Source organism: Aythya marila (genome assembly GCF_965140915.1).
Source record: "Aythya marila genome assembly, chromosome: 1".
Taxonomy (NCBI): domain Eukaryota; kingdom Metazoa; phylum Chordata; class Aves; order Anseriformes; family Anatidae; genus Aythya; species Aythya marila.
In genome coordinates, this window is record NC_139042.1 from 82217494 (window position 1) to 82237052 (window position 19559).

A 19559-nucleotide genomic window follows, 5' to 3' on the forward strand; every position below is an offset into this window, starting at 1 on the left:
AAATATTATGTTATTTCTAGGTAGTCAAGAGCTACCTGGATTCAGTACTGATGTGTAATTATTACTACAGCTAATACTGCAAGCTATTCCTGGTAGCATGGTGCCACATATAAAGAGGCTGAAAGCACTACTTTCTGGAAATGTCATTTTAGTCCTGAAGGGTACAAATTGCAGGGACATCTCCAAGCCTTGAAAATGATTATAATGACTTGTCCTTAACAGTAATGTAACTGGTAGGTAATGTTTTCTCCTGATAAACAGTACAAATATTTCATCACTGAAAAAGAGCAAATTTGGCCTTGTATGCTTTGTCTTCTAAAGATAATCAAAAAAGCATTTCAGTGACTGTCTTGCGTATCTTCTTTGCTAATACTGCTTCTTTCACACACACCTATGTTCCCATTTCCTGTTCCACTAAAGTCCTTGTAACCTCCTAGTTCCAGAAATGTACAATTTTGTTTTATTGACTTTTTTCACCAAACACGTAATACTATTGAAAGTCAAAATGAGTTTTCAGTTTCTTTCACTGGAAGAATATTATGCCTGAGTGCTAAGAGAGACTTGTAAGAGTTTATATTCCTTGAAGCAGTTCTGCCCTTGTTCATTGCAGGGTACCTCCATCCCCTGCACCTTTCTCTGTCGCTCAGCCAGACTGAGCAATAGGAAAGAGAGATCATGCATAAGGACATACTCAGAAGTGTTTCTAACAGCTCCTGCAGAAGCATCTGTGCATGTACTCCTTCCACAAAACGCATCTAGGTGTAGGTGGCAATCAAGGTTTGCTTGACTGATGTCTGTTGGAGGAACAACACTGCAGGGCACAAGCAGTCCATGAGGTTTTTGGAGTACGCATGTGGTGGGCTCTTCTCACTGATGCTTCGTGAAAGGACAAGAGGCAAAGGACAAAAACTGAATTACAGGAAATTCCATATAAACATAGAAAAGCTGTTTTTACTGTGAGGATGCGTCAGCACTGGAGCAGGTTGCCCAGAGAGTTTGTGGAGTCTCTGTCCTTAGAGATATTCAAAACCCATCAGGACACGGCCCTCAGCAACCTGCTCATGCTTTGGTCAACAGGAGATGATGTTCACAGGTGCCTCCTTTCTCAAGCATTTTGTGAGTCTCTGACTGGTCTTTTCAATTCAAAAAAAGATGAATCTGGGAATTACTGGGGAGTAGAAATAAAAATAAAGGGTTCGGTACTATTCTGTAATGGGTTATGATTAAGTTTCTTTTTCCTGCTTAAATGAATGCAACAACAAACACAGAATGGATGCAAAATGGAACAACTGATGCAACTTGGACATTTACCATTAGAGAATATATTTTTTCTGAAGCCTTCCTAGATTACTTACTAGATTACTTCCTAGATTACTTACTTCCACTAGTGTGGGAGGTACAAAACTTACATGTTTCAGAGTAGATGCAAAGCAGAAGAATGATCTCAGAATAAATTATTCTAATTAACAGCACTTGTCTAGCTGAACGTTTTATTCTCGTTTACTTCAGGCAGCTATGACAGTGCCTTAGTCCTTGTTCTGTTGGTATAAAATACAGTGGAGGAATATGTTTGATCATATCAAAATCATTTAAATTTTATTATTGTCCAGAAGTTTTACTGCTGCTTTATTTCAGTTAGAGAGTCCTATGGCTTCATGGCTAAAAGGAAAAATTTTTCCTGGTGGTAGAAATTAGGACAACGATATAATTTTCTTGCTATGGCCTGAAGATTTAAAAACAAAATAAAAATAAAGTTTAATTTGCATAAATTTTGCATGTGTTGTGATAACAACTTAGTCAGGCTAGTGCAAAATATCTATTAAATGCAACATTTACCACAGAATACACCAATATTGCATGAAAAAATTTGGAATGGGAGAATGAATAAGAATCCTTCAATAAAGAAATCTGTGCTTACTATCAGATTTCAGACAACCACAGTTCTGTCCTTAGCTAGAATATTCTTCTTGGAGAGGTGGCTATAATAAAAGTTATATGAAAGGATTAGATGTCTTTGATTTTATCAACCTTTGTAGACTCAGTAATAAGGAGAGATTCCTGCACAGGTGATATAACCGTATCAGGACAGACATCAAGAAACTGGGCAGCTTCAGTGTTGATGGCCACGTTTAACAGTAAAAAGCTCTTGAGCATGTTTCTGTCAAGACACATACTGTTTATCCTTGCAGTCACTAATAAATTGCATGTGTTGTGATGTCATGGATGGAGTTCCAAAAATACAAAAATCCAAAAATACAGTCAGAACTGTAACTATGCATGATAAGTGGTATAGCCGTGTACTGTAGCTCTTATACTTCCTAGATGCCTTTCAAAAGCTTCTGTGGGAAAGGGGGAGTAGTATGAATAGGAATAGGAACATGAGTTGTAGATTAAATGTAAAAAAATCTTGTTGGCAATGGACTTTTTGGCTGCTGCCACAAAAACTAATGTTTTACCAACTTTTTCAAATATTCATTCGTTTGGTCTTAACATTGAAAGACCTTGCAAAGCAGCACTATTCATATTATGTTATATGTTATTGTAGTAATTATTTTTCTTATTCTTATTTTCTTACTGAAAAAGAAAAAGTAGAGGAGGAGGAGGAAAATAGGAAAACATACCAAGCCCATTCTGGGATCCATTCTCCCACTGACTGTTCGTGTGTCTGAGCCTCACAACCCATTTGACAGGAGCAGTGATTCTCTCTGAAGTACCTGCCATTTAAAAGAAATATCCACAGGATATTTAGTAAAAGGATTCTGGCTTTTTGACATTTTGTTTGTACTACAAAACTTCAAATTTAAAAGTCTGTTCATATATAATGTTCATATTGTGTTTTAGTATTAAATGTCTTAGCTAGAATATCAGTGAATGCTCAGTGCATGTCCTTTTAAATCCAGCCATGATATTTTATTATAGAGTGTGCTCAAGAGCACAGAGCTGTGAAGGGAAAGAAAAAGTATGTATTACCAAAGCACCAAAAGATCAAGATTTGATCCAATAAATTTTCCTTTGGGGAGGTGAGACTGAAGGTTTTGGGGCATTGTTAATCAAATGTGATGTCTTTTGCCTGTAAATCACTTTTGATTCCAACTTGCTATGGATTTATGAATTACTCATGTATGATGACTGTTTTGTGATCAGCTTGTGACTTGAATTTAGGAAACATTTCTGGCTTTCCTTTCATAACTTCACCACTGTGCTTCTGTATTAGATTTTCTCTCATATTGGCCATCCCATTTACTGTATTTGCATTTTACCTATCCCTCCTTTTAAAGGCATTTTGTAAACTAGAGCTCTTGTAATGTATTAAAAATACTTTATTTGCAACTTAGTGCTACTTGATGCCATTTTTGGCATCTAAATAGTTTGTAGCCACAGATAAGTTAGACCATGTTGAATACATGAGAAGATCAAAATCCAGAACGCAAATGAAAAATGAACAAATAAGCAGCAAAATGCAAGATGAAAACAGAATACAGTAGGATTTGTACAGTCAGATACAGTTAGTGAATATAGGAATAGTAGCATATCCTAAAACATCCCCCATGACCTGACATGATTAGATTTGCCAAACTCAAATATACATATTTTTTTTCAGATGTTCTTTCTTTTAGCAGTCCCTGAAGTCCAGTCAACACACAAAACAATCCTAGATAGGATCATAAAATGATTAAGGTTGGAAAAGACCTCCAAGATCATCTGGTCCAACTGTCCCCCTACCACCAATATTACTGCTAAACCATGTCCCTAAGGACCACATCCAGCCTTTCCTTTAACAACCCCAGGGACAATGACTCCACTACCTCATCAGTAAAGGTATTAAAGAAGATGGTTCCCAACACCGACCTCTGGGGAACACCACTCATGACTGATCACCAGCTAGATTTCACTCCATTCACCACCACTCTCTGGGTCTGGCTGTCCAGCCAGTTTTTAACCCAGCAAAGAGTGTACCTGTCCAAGCCACAGGCTGCCAGCTTTTCCAGAATACTGTGGGAGACCATGTCAAAGGCTTTGCTGAAGTCTAGGAAGACTACATCAATAGGCTTTCTCTCATCCACCAGGCAGGTCACCCGGTCGTAGAAGAAGATGAGGTTGGTCAGACAGGACTTGTCTTTCATGAACCCATGCTGACTGGGCCTGATCCCCAGACTGTCCCGCATACGTTGTGTGATTGCATTCAAGATGACCTGTTCCATCACCTTTCCTGGCACTGAGGGCACCCTGACAGGCCTGTAGCTCCCTGGGTCCTCCTTACGACCCTTCTTATAGATAGGTTTCACATTAGCAAGTCTCCAGTTATCTGGGACGCCTCCAGTTGACCATTTCCACTGATAGATGATGGAAAGTGGCTCAACAATCACATCATAACTTGGAGCACAGACTTTCCCCATCCCACTTTTTAGTAGGTTCTCTGTATTATTTCAGCTGTAGGTGATAGAATCACAGAATGGTTGAGGTTGGAAGGGACTTCTGGAGATCTCAAGAGAAGGAGACTCCACACATTCCCTGGGCAACCTGTTCTAGTGCTCTGTTACCCTCACAGTAAGCTGTGTAGTAAGTATGTTTCATCTGACCCTTAGCTTTGATAACTGATTCCTTCAGAGCATTAACTCATGCCTCATCTTCTCTCTCCTATGCTAATAAATTCCTCTCTGGGCTCAGCTTTAGCTCTTGTTCTAAAAAAAAGAAAAAAATCCTTGCAGATGCCCTGTTTGGACTCAGATAGCTTAAAGACCTAGCTGACTATAATCTTTTTGCTTGCTTTGAGCTAAACTTAAGAGGTCTATACTTGGCCTTGCTGCAAATGAGTTATCTATTGTGAATGCAATTCTATTGCTAACTGGCAGCAGGTTTCAAGTTTCCTGAACTCTCAGAGGTCTTCTGTCATGATACCTTTGTAACAAAGTCCTTGAAAACTATGTTTTGCATAAACATACATGAAAATGATTAATACTACCTATCTTTAGCTCTTAATGGAGACTAAACAAGATGATGAACAAAAAGATTTAGCAAAATGCCATTGTTGGGAATACATGACTCTTAAGTATGAGTTGTTAACAGTGATGGGTAGTATGACAATAAGTAGCCTTGAATTTTTCCCCTTTTTCACTTTTCATCTCCAAAAATTTTGGATCTCAACCTACCAAGTACAGAGAAACTTATATGTAGTGCATCAACACTGCGAAAACAGAACATTGTCTATGTAGTCAAATTATTGAGTGTGAGAGATTGATCAAATTGGTAGCACCAACTTTTTCCAGATACTGACTTTTCTATCTGCAGCAGAAAGTTGCAATAATCAGAAATGTTGCAAGCTACTCTGCTCAAACTAGAGCAAGTTATCTTAGAGTGACAGAGAGGAACTGTATGACTGTAAATAGTTCCTTAATGCCTAAATTTGCAGCTTGAGAAAAATTGGTTTTGACTTGAGCCTAAAAAAAAAAAAAAAAAAACAAACAAACAAAAAAAAAATAATAAAGACACCTGCTGTTTTCCTTCTCAGTCATAATGAGCTTAGATGTAGGTAAGAGTTGGAGACTGTTATTGCCATAACCTGGTACTCTCTTCCAACTTTCCAAAAATGACTAAGTGGAGAATCCCTGAGAAAAATGTGAAGAAAGAAATAACTAAAAGAAGGTTTTATGATCCATCAGGTTTAGCACTATGCTCTGTGGACAATACAGATCTTCAAAGAAATTTCAGTTGGTGTCTTTTGTAGTAAAGCTACATATTCCATAACCATGAAAGGGTCCATGTAATTATTAGAATATATCTATTTTTTTGGACATGGATGTCATATTCTATTGGTCACAGACACAAATATTAGCTCTTAGAGAAGCTTTTATATAAGTATTAGAGGAATAGTTTGACTCCAAGTGTTTGGACTTCTTCCTCAGATTCTTGAAGTTTGGTGAAATAACCAGTTCCCTCAAATCAATTGTTTTGATAACCATTTGTTTTCCATTTGTCTTCTACTTTTATTTTAGGTTCAACTGTAATAGAAATTTTCTGTCATCACAGTTTATCATATATCCATCTCTGTAGATAGCAGTTTTGCTCTGATTTAATATTGATATTGGAAGATCAGTTGATTAACTTTCCTATTTGTCATGAAACCAATAAACCAATTGAAACTTAAATTATTTAACACTTTTATTTAAATAAGTTTTCCAAATAGAGAGCTATCAAATTACTGCTAAGTAGTCAATAATAAGTATTCATATTTTCAGGCTTCTGAATGTTAATGACTTGCTTTCAGTTTTGCTTCCCTTCTGATCAGATATGCAAATGTCTTGGTACTAATCAAGAAACTGAAAGCAGATTTTGAGGACGAGAGAAAAACCTGATATTCTCATTTCTTGAAAGCTTTCTGCTGTACGTAGTACGATGCTGATGTGTGATTATGTAGCTGCTGATTTTGCTATGACATCTATATGTGATTTTTTTTCTTTTTTTGCTAAAGGAATAAACGCAGTTACAGGTTGCTGGTAACCTCTTTTTTAGAGCATGAACCTCCACCTGGAAATTTTTGACTCTACAGTTACATTACTATGCTACAATCCTAACAGCATGGAGAGGTATACCTTAGGGCAGATTGCTATTTACACAGGTGCAGTTTTCTGATGGGCTTTCAGAACTCTGTCAATCATTTTGAAAAGTGTGAAAGTAAATATAACCCACATAGCAAGTTTGGTAATGAAGAGTTGCAGGAACAGAGTAGCTGTTATGACTCTTGAGTGCGTAATGAAATCTCCAATGGCTGATGGGATATGCAGCCAAGCCTTTGGAACAGGTCAGACAAATACCATCTAGAAGTAGGCTAGCACCTTTGTCAAAAAAAAAAATATATATATATCTGTTTTCCTCTTGAAATATGTATGCTTTAGAGTCTGCTCATAGTGCAAGCAAATATATATGTATATAAATAAGATTTTCTTATACTCTTCTTAGTGTTCATTTGTCAGAGAGTTTAGTTTTGGTATATTATTAAGTACAACAGGCTCAAACAACACATATTACAGCATAAAATGATTACATTCAAATAACTGAGGCTCAGGGTAATCAAGGGTGTTTTCCATCAAGTGTTATCTTGCTTTTGGGTAATGGAAAGTATTTGTATTTTTGGGCAACTGAAAACATGTCATTCAGAATATGAATAAACAGTTGTCAATTTTCTTCAGGAATGAAAGTTTCCATTTGGGTTAAGAATCTATTTCATCTTTTCAGTGGCAGGTTTTTTTTTTTCCATATTATTTGTTATTTTGAGTTACTAACAACTTTCTTTAGTATAGAACACTGTTTTCCATTTAATTTTATTCTTGCTTTCAGAATTAGTAGGTAAGATGAATTCTTGGAAACTGGGACAAGATGCATGTGAAAACAGTTGCTCAAAGCTCAGGTTTCAGAATCAAAATGCAGTTTACATACATTGAAACCCAGCCTTGTGGGTGGGTGACTGAGCAGTATCTTGCAGCAAACTTTCTTTAGTACAGCTAAATTTATAGTTTTGGGGTGAATCCATATTTTTTAGAGTTTGTGGCATTAAAAAGAATTATTTATGCTATTTCCATACTTGTCACATCACAGAACTAAGCTGTAAAAAAGGAACTATTATGGTAGCCAACATCAGGACAGGTGACTTAAAGAGATTGTGGAGTCTTCCTACTTGCAGATAGTTGGATCCAGGCTGGAAATGATCCTGAAGAACATGAACCATCATTGGCACCAACTGAAAAACAAGCCTTGCTCTTAGCAAGTTGTAGGATAAAAGCTCCAGAAGTCCCATCCATTCTGTGATTATAAATGGTATTGAGAAGGTAGCCTTATTCACTGTCTAGTAACTAGGGAGAGGCTGTAGATAAGTATGTTGCATTTGGTGACTTTCCAGAATAAGCATTTTTAGATTTCACCCTCACTTGGTGTGTTGGTTTTTTTTTTTTTTGTTTTGTTTTGTTTTTGGTTGGTTGGTTGGTTGTTTGTTTTTTTTTTGGGGGGGGGGGGGGGTAAAGGGGAGTTACATATCATATCAGTTTGAAAGTGAAATGTATTAACTAATGCAGACTGCTTATAAATTTTTCGTTTTAAACAAATAAAAAAGCTGGTGCTGGTTTTCTTCATAAGAAACCAACATGAAGCCTGAAGTCTATATAAAATAAGCTAACTCTAATCCAAAAGCCAAAATCACTGAAGCCATTTGCACAGTTCACAGGAATTTTGCTCAGTTGGAGATTGTGTCCTTATCATTTTATTTAACAAGCTAATGTAGAAAAGTAACTGAATTTAATAAAATCTTTGTTTTGCAATATGATATAATGCATGGAAAAATGGCTGGATGTCTAAATTATGTGCTGTCTTCCTATAAAAAAAAATGATACCCTTTCATTACCCTTTCTTCCTGAAAACTGTGTCAGGAGTTGAGCAATACAAGCTCACTTTTGCAGGTTCAGTTTGAAGACAAAATGTTTAAAGAGAAGATAATGTTCATGCTTTCAGAATCACTTTTAAGAAAAACAGGCAGAAGTTTGCATTTTCTCCTTTGGCACAGTGAAAACATTAGCACAGAATAGTCAAGCAGCAGAATAAACCTGGTCTGCTTTTTTAAAGGAGGAGTGCTGAAGTTTTGGTTTCGTGCATGCATGCGTGTGTGTTTTAGCAACTTTCAGTTAGGTAAGATTTTCGAAGCATCTAAGAAAAATTGAATTATTTACTCACTTCTGCCCCGTAACTCTGTTATCCCTCAATGAGCCATAAAGGTACCTCTTAGTCCTACATGGTATAGAAATATTTCATGTGACATAAGCTGGGACAACATTGCTGTCTCAGCTTATTGAGAGATGCGTTGAGTGAATTGGTACCAGTAGCAGAAGAAAAGGACAAGAGCCAGGGAAGAAAACAATCATGCTCTTTTTTTTTTTTTTTTTTCTTCCCAGTGGAGGCCTATTTTGATCATCTGAGGTGGCAATAAGTTGTGTAGCTCTCCTCAGATGCAGCTTACCAGGGTTCAGCATGTCTACTGAGCCAGTTAATTTCTTGATATTACACTTAATTATCATTGTATTGCTGGTAATTTATCACCATTAACATGTTAGTATCTGCTGCTTGGGAATGCTGCAGCTGTGCAATGAGAGACATCCCTTGGAAGCTCAGCCTCATACTCCTGCATGTGAGCTTAGGTGCTCAGGAAATGGGGAGGAGAAAATGAAAAGAAAAACAGCTCTTTAAATTGAAAAGAGTCTTGTAAGGTGAGCTGAGGGTTTGTCTTATCAGTTAGGAACAGGATTCAAGCTCATGGGACTCTCAGTGCTATTGCTTAGATTTATTTTTTAACAAATGGCAGAAAAGCTTTGATATTTGTATTGATTCATGGTAAGCTGAACGGTTTTAATGCTTAGTCACTATAATGTGGTCTTTTCTTAGTTTCAGCACAAATACATTTGTCTAACTATATACAAAATTAAAATTCAGAACAACTAAAATGGTGTCATTAAATGTCCAAAGTGATTAATTACAGATATATTTTTTTTAATTCACTGGAGCAATAGTGATTATCTGCCTTTGTACTTTTTAACAGAAACAACCATGAAATGTGTTAATATGCATTGCCATTTTTAATGTTACAATCTTAAAGAAATAATTTCCATCCTATCTTATTTCCAAGGCAATGAGTTAGTTCACGGAAGTGGATCAACTGGAGTGAAATACTTTTAGTCAAAACCTGGTAAAAAAGTATAATATATATATGCATTTTCTATTTCAAAATATTGTTTTGGAAGACACATTCCCAGTTGTGATTAACCAGAATTTTATTGTTATCTTTGAAAATACTAGACTTGTTTCTGACCTAAATATCTGATGTCCCAAAGACCATCATACCACTTCCTTCAAACCTACATTAGGCAGTGAACTAAAGCAATTATATCAGGAAGACCACAATTAGGCCATCTATTAGAAATGCAAGAGCTACATAGCTTCACTGTCATAGGAAACAAAAAAAAAAATCTATTATTATTAACAGAATGAGAGATGAGTGACCATTTTATAGAGAAATTTCAGCTGTTAATGGCAAACTAATTTGTGGCCTATTTTAATATTCTTCACTGTGTGCTTTTGCTTTACAACTGTAAGAATGTTACCTTTTTATGACCAAAGTTGCCAGGTTTCTTGCGCCTAGAAGGCTGTTGGTTGAAAGTGTTAAACAGTGATGACTTTAGTGTTTGCAACATTGCACTGCTTTTATAATAATCATATGGTTGAATATAAGCACTCTATTATCACTTCTTTTGTTTTGATTTTCTTGTAGACATTTCAGCAGTCTTCTCTACAGCAGAAAAGTAAAAAGAAGAACAAAGGTAAAAATTAAAATTTTGATTATAGTTTTGATGTTATTGGTTGGAAGGGAATTGAAAGCATGAGTGTGTACATATGCCAATACTTCAGAACTATATTAGAACAACTAGAACTGGTTAGCTCCAATCAAAAGTATAGTTCAGTTGAACACATATTGACTTAATTGAACATCATATTGAGAAGCTGTTGTCCATTACCAATGTCTCATAATATCCCCTCACCTTATAAGCATATAACTACTGATTTTTTAATTTTTTTTTAACATGTAGACTGTAGTATGTTTCAGGGCCAGGGCTGTTTTTGCAGCTGTGTGAGTATAATGTGTCAGTGCAGCCATTGCTCATTACCTTATCTGTCTGGTAATTATATCTCAGTAAACTGTTTTCCTTTGATGTAGAAGTACAAAGGCCTTAGCAAATGTTTAGTTGCAAAAGGAGGTACTAAGAGAGATTTCTGAATACCCATCAAGTATTTACATAGTTTTATTTTACAAGACTATTAAACAATTAGTAGCAAGGTGTGAAATTACATGAATTTATATGTTGTGTGCTTTGATGTGACATAAGGTATTAATTTGTTGAAAATGATAAATAACCATTTTTCTTAACTTAAATATGTTGCCTTTCTTTCCTCTACATCATCTCTTTCTGTATTGCTTTTTCTCTTTTTGTCTCATCTATAGAATATGAGCTCTCTGGGTTGCTGAACCTGCTTTGTTTGGGTTTGCTTTGTTGTTTCTTGTGTTGTTTTTTTTTGTTTGTTTGTTTTGTTTGTTTGTTTGTTTTTTAAGGTATCTTTGTGGCCCAAATGAAAGGTTTGTTGTAATCTAATGATGGCATATCAAAGTTGAAAATTTTAATTAATTTTCTGAAGCAAGTATGTAGTGCTTTATGGCTACCTGGCTTGTTGATTTAGTGGACAAGCCAAACACTTTCACATCAACTCATTGTTATTTTCAGCTCCTATTCCTGGTAAAAGCAAAAGACGGATCTCTTGTAAAGATCTTGGCCGAGGAGACTGTGAAGGCTGGCTTTGGAAGAAGAAAGATGCCAAGAGTTATTTCTCCCAGAAATGGAAAAAATATTGGTTCGTCCTGAAAGATACATCTCTGTATTGGTATATCAATGAAGAGGTAAGCCTATATGCTCAATGCTTCATCAAATCCCCTGTGCAGTGCTATTGACATGGTTTTGTGGAAAGCCAGTGCTTTGAGTGCTTATATATGCAAAAAAACTTTAGTCACCCAAATAATTATACTGATATTAATTAAATTACCGTTAAAATCTAAGGAGATTTGGTCCTTCAAATTTATCTTTTACTACAAGGAGAAAAATCATTCTTTTCAGTGTCCTGCTCTCACCATTTTAGAATAAATCTATCCTCAAACCATTGAAAGGGAAAAGGTAGTTATTTAATCTTGTCATTCAAGCTTAGTCATGAGAGTATAAACTTTAATGATGTGCTGCCTAGTGTTCCTTGTTTATGTGTGCCAGTGAAATCATCAAAAGCTCTGGCAATTACAGATGCTTTTGTTTTTTCAGTTGTGTTCTCCTGTTGTTCCTTCTTTGTGTATTTGTTATGATTTCAGTGCTCATGTACATTGAACTTAGGATCTCCAGAGCAGCCCAACTGAATTGTGTACAGCTTTGATTGTACAGCATGTTTTGCTTTGTACATGCTTATCTATATCAGCTTTAGTAGAAAAGTCTTTTGCCAGTCAGGTAGATAACTTTAATTTTAAACCCTGCTAGTCTCATTAGTAAGTATCCTGATACAAAATCATTGCCAACCTGTGAATGCACTTAGTCTTGGACTGCCCTACTTGTTATTTTAATCATTTGTTATTTTAATTTTGCTTTTGTGTAATTTTTTAAAGCATTTTGATCACAGACTTCTCCCTATGTAGATAGAAAGCAAGTTGTACCACAAGTTGCTACTGAAGCCTGTTTTCCCGCACACTCATTGCATTTGTGCCTTCATCCCAGCTTCAGATCAGTAACCCTAACTCCCTCCTCCTCATCTTCCCTCCTACAAGGTCTTCATCAGGGCAGAAATTCATAGCTACAAGAACATTGACTGACCAGTCTGAGGCCAATGGGTTTAGGGAACCATTGAGTTGCATGCTGCTGTCCCTTGGAGAAGGCAATGGTTTAAGTTCCTCTGTCTTCCTCCTGCCTCAGGTTCCCTTGACTTTCTGGGACTGTTATTTTTGAAACTTCAGCTACCTCACCAATGGATTTTTTTCTTTCCTTAGGCAACCATGCAAGAAAAAAGAAATAACAAATTTATTCTTTTTCCTTTTGTTTTTAAGTACCTGCAAACTCAGTAATTCTTACAACCTTGTACGTCCCACAGAACAACTCCAGTTCCAGTGTTATATGCTAATATGTGTCATTTATTTATTTTTTAGAAAGCAAATAGTCATATAGACTGCATATGTAACATATATTACTGTGAAGATTCTGAGAGCACAAGACGTAATTCTGCGGAATTCATTAAAATACAGTTGTGTTTTCTGCAGCTCCACTCTCATGATCTTGTATTAATTTCTTATGCAAAGTTATCAACAGTCAAATAAGAGAGTCTGTGGTACTGATGTATTAGTGACATAAAATAATTCTCTCAAATTGTGAAGAGTCAAGAAAGATTGAGTATCTGATAAAATAAACTGTGTGCAAGTCTTGAAAGAGGATGAAGGTCAGATTTCTTCTTTATGTGCTGGAGAGAGATAACAGTAGCTGAAGAGATGTCATATATCCTAGCTGTGATATTGTATAAAGATAGTAAACCACACATATTTAAGTCACTTTTCCCCCCTATTTCTTACAGTACACTGCATTTCTGCTTACTAATTAGTCCATCCTCCCCTGAAATTAACTAATTACAGTAACTAATTGCCTGAATATGTTTGGTCATTTTGTATATTTTCAAATGTTGGTTCAGCTGTGAAATTGTTTGAGAAAACCAAGCATTTAAAATTGTATTTTATACCAAGGGATCTGTCTTACTACTTTGGCAAAAGTCCCAGTGAATTCTGTGGGAGGTTTGCCAGAGCAGAGCATATATTGGTATTCCTTATGTAAGAAGCAGGCAAGTGAAAATATCCTTAAGTTTTCAGTATGTATTTTTCTTTTCTGACACCTTAACAACAGTACTATTTAGAACTATCTTTGCAGGATGAAAAAGCAGAAGGATTCATCAGTCTACCTGAATTTAAAATTGACAGAGCTAGTGAATGCCGAAAGAAATAGTAAGTATGCTCAAAAGTAATGCAGTGATACAATAGGAACAATGATACAATAGAAAAAGTGGAACAAAGAACAAGGTTCTCCCTTTAAACAGTGACATAATGGACTTTGTTACAAAGATTATTTGGCTATATCACAGAATGAAATCATACAGAACAGTCAAATACAGTATTTGTATTTGGGGTTGTAGGTTTTTGTCTGAAACCTTTAAGCTCAAGAAACCATCCACACACACAAAAAAAAAAAAGTCTCCAGATTCATGTCCAAGCATCCATCTTTTTAAATTAGTTTGCATAATCTCAAACTGTGCTGGCACAGTATGTCAGTCCCGAGGCAGAGTAAAACAAGAGAAGGACAGTTATTTTCTCTTTCTGGGGTATGAACTAAAGCTTTAAAGTAACTTTTCCTCTCACCTAGCTGTATTTGCTGGTGTCTGGGTTTGCACCATTGCATGAACCCATTTTTCATTTAGATGCATGTTCAAGCATATGTAGTTATGTGATAGGTGCATTCTCTCACAAATGTATTTTTAGAGTGAAAAACTTTTTAAGTTGCCTTCTAATGGTTCTTAATGTTATTTGACTGAAGTTTGTCGAGCCTGTAGAATTACTGAAAATTGTAGAGAAAAACCATTGCAAAAGTAAAACAATATGACTTATAGTACACGCAGTTATAAAGAAGAGACTGACCTTGTATCAGTTGGTCTACATAGCTCTTCAGGATGATCTCTGTTCTTCATGATGATTTCATATGGCAGTAAATAAAATTGCCTTTTAAAAAAAAACGAAATATCAGCTTGTGTTTATTGTATTGTGCCCCGTGTCCTTGGGCTATGTTGCTGAAATGCTTCACTTTTATGCTTTTTGGGGCAGCAACATAAACTCAACCTATTTCTCAGAACTGCACCCTGCTTGAATTGTTTTTTGTTTTTGTTTTTAACTTGATAGTATTTGCTAGATGGTAGTATACAAAATGTGGTTGTTAACATTCCTTGGGTGGCAGATGAAGTAAAAAAAAAAACACTAAGAATTCAGATGACAAGTGCTGTAACAACTTTAAGCCAAATTTTGGGTCTCAGTAACTTGATGTGTTTCTAAATTGAGCAGAGGTCACTGCATATCTTCTTTCACTTCTATAACATTGTGTAATGGTCTATAGTGTAGGAGTCCTTTTTGCCTCGTTTTTAGATGCTACTTTCACTAGTGCTACCTTTCGTGGATTTCAGTTTCACATACCTGGTTTATATATATATACACATATATATGTACATACACATACAAACATATATTAAAAAGTGCAAGCACGATACATGAAGAACATCATTACCATTTTCCTAAAACAACAACAACAACAACAATGGTCTAGAAAGGGAATTATTATATATATGATATATATATATATATATAATCCATTGTAGTTCAGAAAAATGATACTGATGCTTTTCATATACCATGCTTTCAGTTTTCCTTATTTTCTTCAGGACTGTTAGGCATTTTTTTCGTTTTCTTATTTTAAGGAAGACCTTCAGGGTATTCGCAAAAATGATTCTTCTGTACTGTAAATTATTAATTACTTTCTGATGCATTTTCTAGATCTTCAAGAACTTCACCATAAATCTTTATCCAACATAGTTACAAAATTCTTTCAAGTAATTTATTTCATATTATGTATGAAATGCAGTAATTCTCTCAGCCTAGTCATGTTGATTAGTTTGGTGGAAAGAAAAGATGAGATGTAATTGCCCGTTGCTTAGAATGACCTCAAAAACACGTTGTTGATTTATAACAGCTTTTCAAAAGTCAATCAGTGCATCACATTTTTCTGTTTGAAATGCAGTCATTAGAGCTAAAGGTAATGTCAAGGTCATTAGGATGTCAGAAATCACCAGGACTTAGAGTTTTTCTGTTGTGTTAAATAAATTGTTTGGTCAATTTTCTGTTCAGAAAAAATTTGACACCTACAGTATATCTGTAAAATTGCCTAATAAATAAAACTGTATCCTTAACTGGTTAACTTTGTCCAAATGTACTACACTGTAGGTATACAGTCTACTTACACACATATGATTCAATTGTTGTTTAGAAAGGGGTACTTCAGTCAGTGAAATCTGGCACAATCCTAAATGTTAGAATCAAAGAATTATAGAATATTCTGTGTTGGAAGGGATCCACAAGGATCAAGGATGTTATATTTGTATAACATGTTGGGGGGCTTCTACCAAGTCAGGAAATCTGAACTCATTGCTTGGTGACCATGCTAATTTATAAAAAAAAAAAAAAAAATGTTGTACCATTACTTTTTTATAATTATTTTTTTCCTCTACAGTGCATTCAAAGCCTGCCATCCTAAGATCAAAAGTTTTTATTTTGCTGCTGAACATCTAGATGATATGAACAGGTAAGAAAGTCAAGCAAAAGTCAAGGAATCATTCCTTAAACATGGCACTTCCTTGAAGTTAGTGATAATAAATTACATGTTTATCAAAGAAATTAACAGTTAAGAAAATAATTGCAGAGTATCATTTTTTTTGTCTGCATATGCTAAATATTCTATTCATGAAAAAAAAAAAAAAGCTTTTTTGAAATAAAGATTTTAAGATCTTAAGAAACAAGATTCTATCTTTCTACTAAGAAGCAAAAAACAGTTTTTGAAAATAACCCATAAACACAATTCCGGAATTCAAGGTTTCTGTAAAGCTGTTCTTAGCTGTGTGACACCTGAAAACATGCAACATCTCCAACTCTGCTTCCTAGCATCCCTCTGTGGACATGTGATGCTTGCTCTGGGAACGCTTCTATTTCTGGCTCTTGAAGGAGTGATAAGTTGGAAAAGGATTTATAACAGTAACTGATTATTCTTTTGCCAAACTTGATAAAGGAGATTACAAGCAATTTGTTGTGCAGATTCTCTCCACCAACGTGAATTTAACCTACACATTGAAATGAACTTTTGACTTTAAGGAAGTTAGTGGGGATAATCTCAGCAACTTGAAAAGAGTGAGGGTTTAAGTCTCAGCTCTTAGTGTGTTGAGCTTAACTGTACCTATATTAAGCCAATTTTTCAGAAAAACAATTGAGATTTCAGCATAAAATAAACACAATTACACTTATTTCATGTAAAAGACAAAATCATGGATCCAATGCCTATTCAAATATTTGGAGGATCATTTCATTTATTTTCACAACATAAATTAAAACTAATTCAGTTCAAAATAATATGTAATTTTCATCATATGATAGGACAAAAACAAAAATCTATGATTGTAACCTGATAATTGTTCTGACTTACATAACATCTGTGGACATGGTAGCTGAGTAAAATTGCTTTTAAAACAGGAGAAAAAGGTGATAAAACTCAACTCATAAAACTGATTAGTTAGTGCTATGGTCATGGTTTAATCTCTCCTGTGTGTACTAGGTTCAGGTACCTGGCCAAACAGCTTCAGGGTACTGCCAGTTCTTTACTGATAATGTTTGACTGAAAAAGTATACTAGTACTATTCTGTGTTTGCTTTTATTTAGAAATATCTGTCTGGTAACATTTTCAAAGGTTCATGCATGACTGAAACTCATTTCAAAAGTCTCTCATCATTTAGAAAACTTAAAACCTTTTTATTTGTTTGTAAAATTTTAGGCTTGCCTTTACTAGATAACTCTGTCAAGCCAGTCACTCAAACAGCACAGCAAACAGAATAATGGCACGGTCTATTCAGCATATCCCAAACTACAGCAGCAGATAAATCATTTCTGTCAGTAAGTCCTCAGTCAATATGACAAGGTGACTTGTTTCTGAGGATAAAAATTTATATAACTCTTCAGTAATCAGAAATCAGCAGGAAATGTGCATCAATATGTTAAAAATATATTGCACATCTAAAACTAACGTAAGATCTAGAAGGTTATAACTATGCAGCATGAATCTCTTTTTTATCATATTTTGAAATACCTGCTTATCAGTTTTTTCAGAAGGAGATAGACCAAATATTGATCTGAATTATGCAGATGTAAATTTAAAGTAACTCCATCGATGTCTATGGAATTTCTTGAAATTCTTATGTCTGAATCACAGTCTCACCATATATTTTTATTTGATCCACTTTGTTTAATATATGATATAAAGTAGTTCACCTTCACAAGGTTAATATACAAATTAACTCTATATTGAGCAAAAACGTGTTACTGAAAAAATAATCTTTCAAATGCAGAGGTAATAAAATACAATGCTTCCTACCTAAAAGCATGACCTAGCCTAACCAAAGCGAAACAGTATCAATATATTAAAAGTTAAATTAAAACTGTTTTGATCAATTTATGTTCTTCATTAACTTTCACAGGTATATTTTTGTCAGGTGTAATGCAGTCACTGCAGTTCTATTATATGTGAGGCACAAGAAATAAAGGAAATTAGAAAACTGCTAAAGCAGTCTAACAAAGTTAGAATTGGTTGCATTCCTTCATCCCTTGAATAAAATAACTTGGTAAAAAATAAATAAATTTTACAAAGGTATATAAAGGACATGAAGGTTTTTTTGGGGATGAAGGTTTTTTTGGGTTGTGGGTATGTGTATACTCACATAAAACATGTGTTTTAGTTTTAAGTAACTTTGTTCCTATTCAATTTTTCCTACTACTTTTATGACTGAGCCACACTGCTATGTTGGTAGAAGCTGGGAGAGCTCCAATCACTGAACTTTATTGTTGTGGCATCTGAAGTCTCTCTCCTTTGCATGGTTACACCAGCACCAGGATTCTTTCCACCCATACAGCACATTTACTTTGGGTGAGAAGAAGGATGGAATATCCTTCATTGATGCAAAGTACGGTTTTGATAATATAGGTTTATATTCATAGAAATACCTTGTTTTGAAATTTCTTGTTATTCCTATTCCAAGAAAATATTATGATGTACAAGGCAGTCCACATATTTCTACATAATGGTGCTATGTGTAACTTTATTTTGATTGTTAACTGTACCTGCTACTTTATAGACTAAATATCTGTTTTTTCCTCAAAGATCCCAATCATCAGTTCAAAGGCAAATGCAGCCTTTTCAATGTTGGCTGGTTTAAATACTTTGCAAACTCTTATTGATCCTTTTTATTCCAAATACGGTAAGCTATATAATCTATGCAGGAAAATGCAGTCTGTAGCTTCACATAGAATGATTGTCTGAGAAGTTCCTTGAACCTATTATAACCAAACTGTCCTCTGTATCTTGTTGTGTATAGGCAAAGTATTGAAATTTATAATTTCTTCCTCAATGTAGCTCTATAGTTAAGAGTAAAGATGACAAATCAGCTTGTATTATTAGCATGTGAGAATGTGTCTGGAAGATTTCAGTAAAGATGGCCTATAAAATATTTCCAGCATCATCTACAGGCCTCTTCATTCTGGTTAAACTGCAGCAGTTTACTTATAGACACTATATGGTATCCATACTCCCATTGCTATATAGCGGGTTCATTCTAATCCTTGAGCTTTATGGTTAAGGACAATTAGACATCCTGCTTTGACTAAAAGCTTTGCACCTACCTGGAGTCTGAGATAAGATAGAAAAAATGTTTCCTACTCTTCTGTTTGAGTGCCAGTACTGTGCATTCTTCTTTATAGGAGTTGTAAGTATATAGAAAGATATATATATATATATATATATATATATATATATATATATATATATTTATTCTGGTTCTGAGTGAGTCATAAAATTGTTTTAATTACATACTGACAAGAAATGTGTATGCTATTCTTGAAAAGAAAAAGAAAACAAAAGCAAAACCTAGATGACTGCTGCAAGTACCAGTGTTACTTATTGTAACTATTATTGTCATAGCTAACAATAGGATAATTCTCACAAGAAAACTAAAGCTGCATTTGCAGTAAGGAAGGAATATTTTCTCGGCCTTTTGCCCTCTAAAAATTACAGCACACCACGGGGAAGACAGGTTTAAATCTTCCCATA

General features: G+C 34.9%; 1 protein-coding gene across 1 annotated transcript in view; it reads left to right on the forward strand.

Annotated features, from left to right (window-relative positions):
- The window catches only part of CNKSR2 (connector enhancer of kinase suppressor of Ras 2), a 227637-nt gene that overhangs the window by 160709 nt on the left and 47369 nt on the right, over nt 1-19559 (forward strand). The window contains exons 14-17 of the mRNA XM_082772835.1: nt 10307-10355; nt 11313-11485; nt 13530-13603; nt 15927-15998. Coding sequence (XP_082628961.1) covers nt 10307-10355; nt 11313-11485; nt 13530-13603; nt 15927-15998 — 368 coding nt within the window. The remainder of the gene's footprint in view (nt 1-10306; nt 10356-11312; nt 11486-13529; nt 13604-15926; nt 15999-19559) is intronic.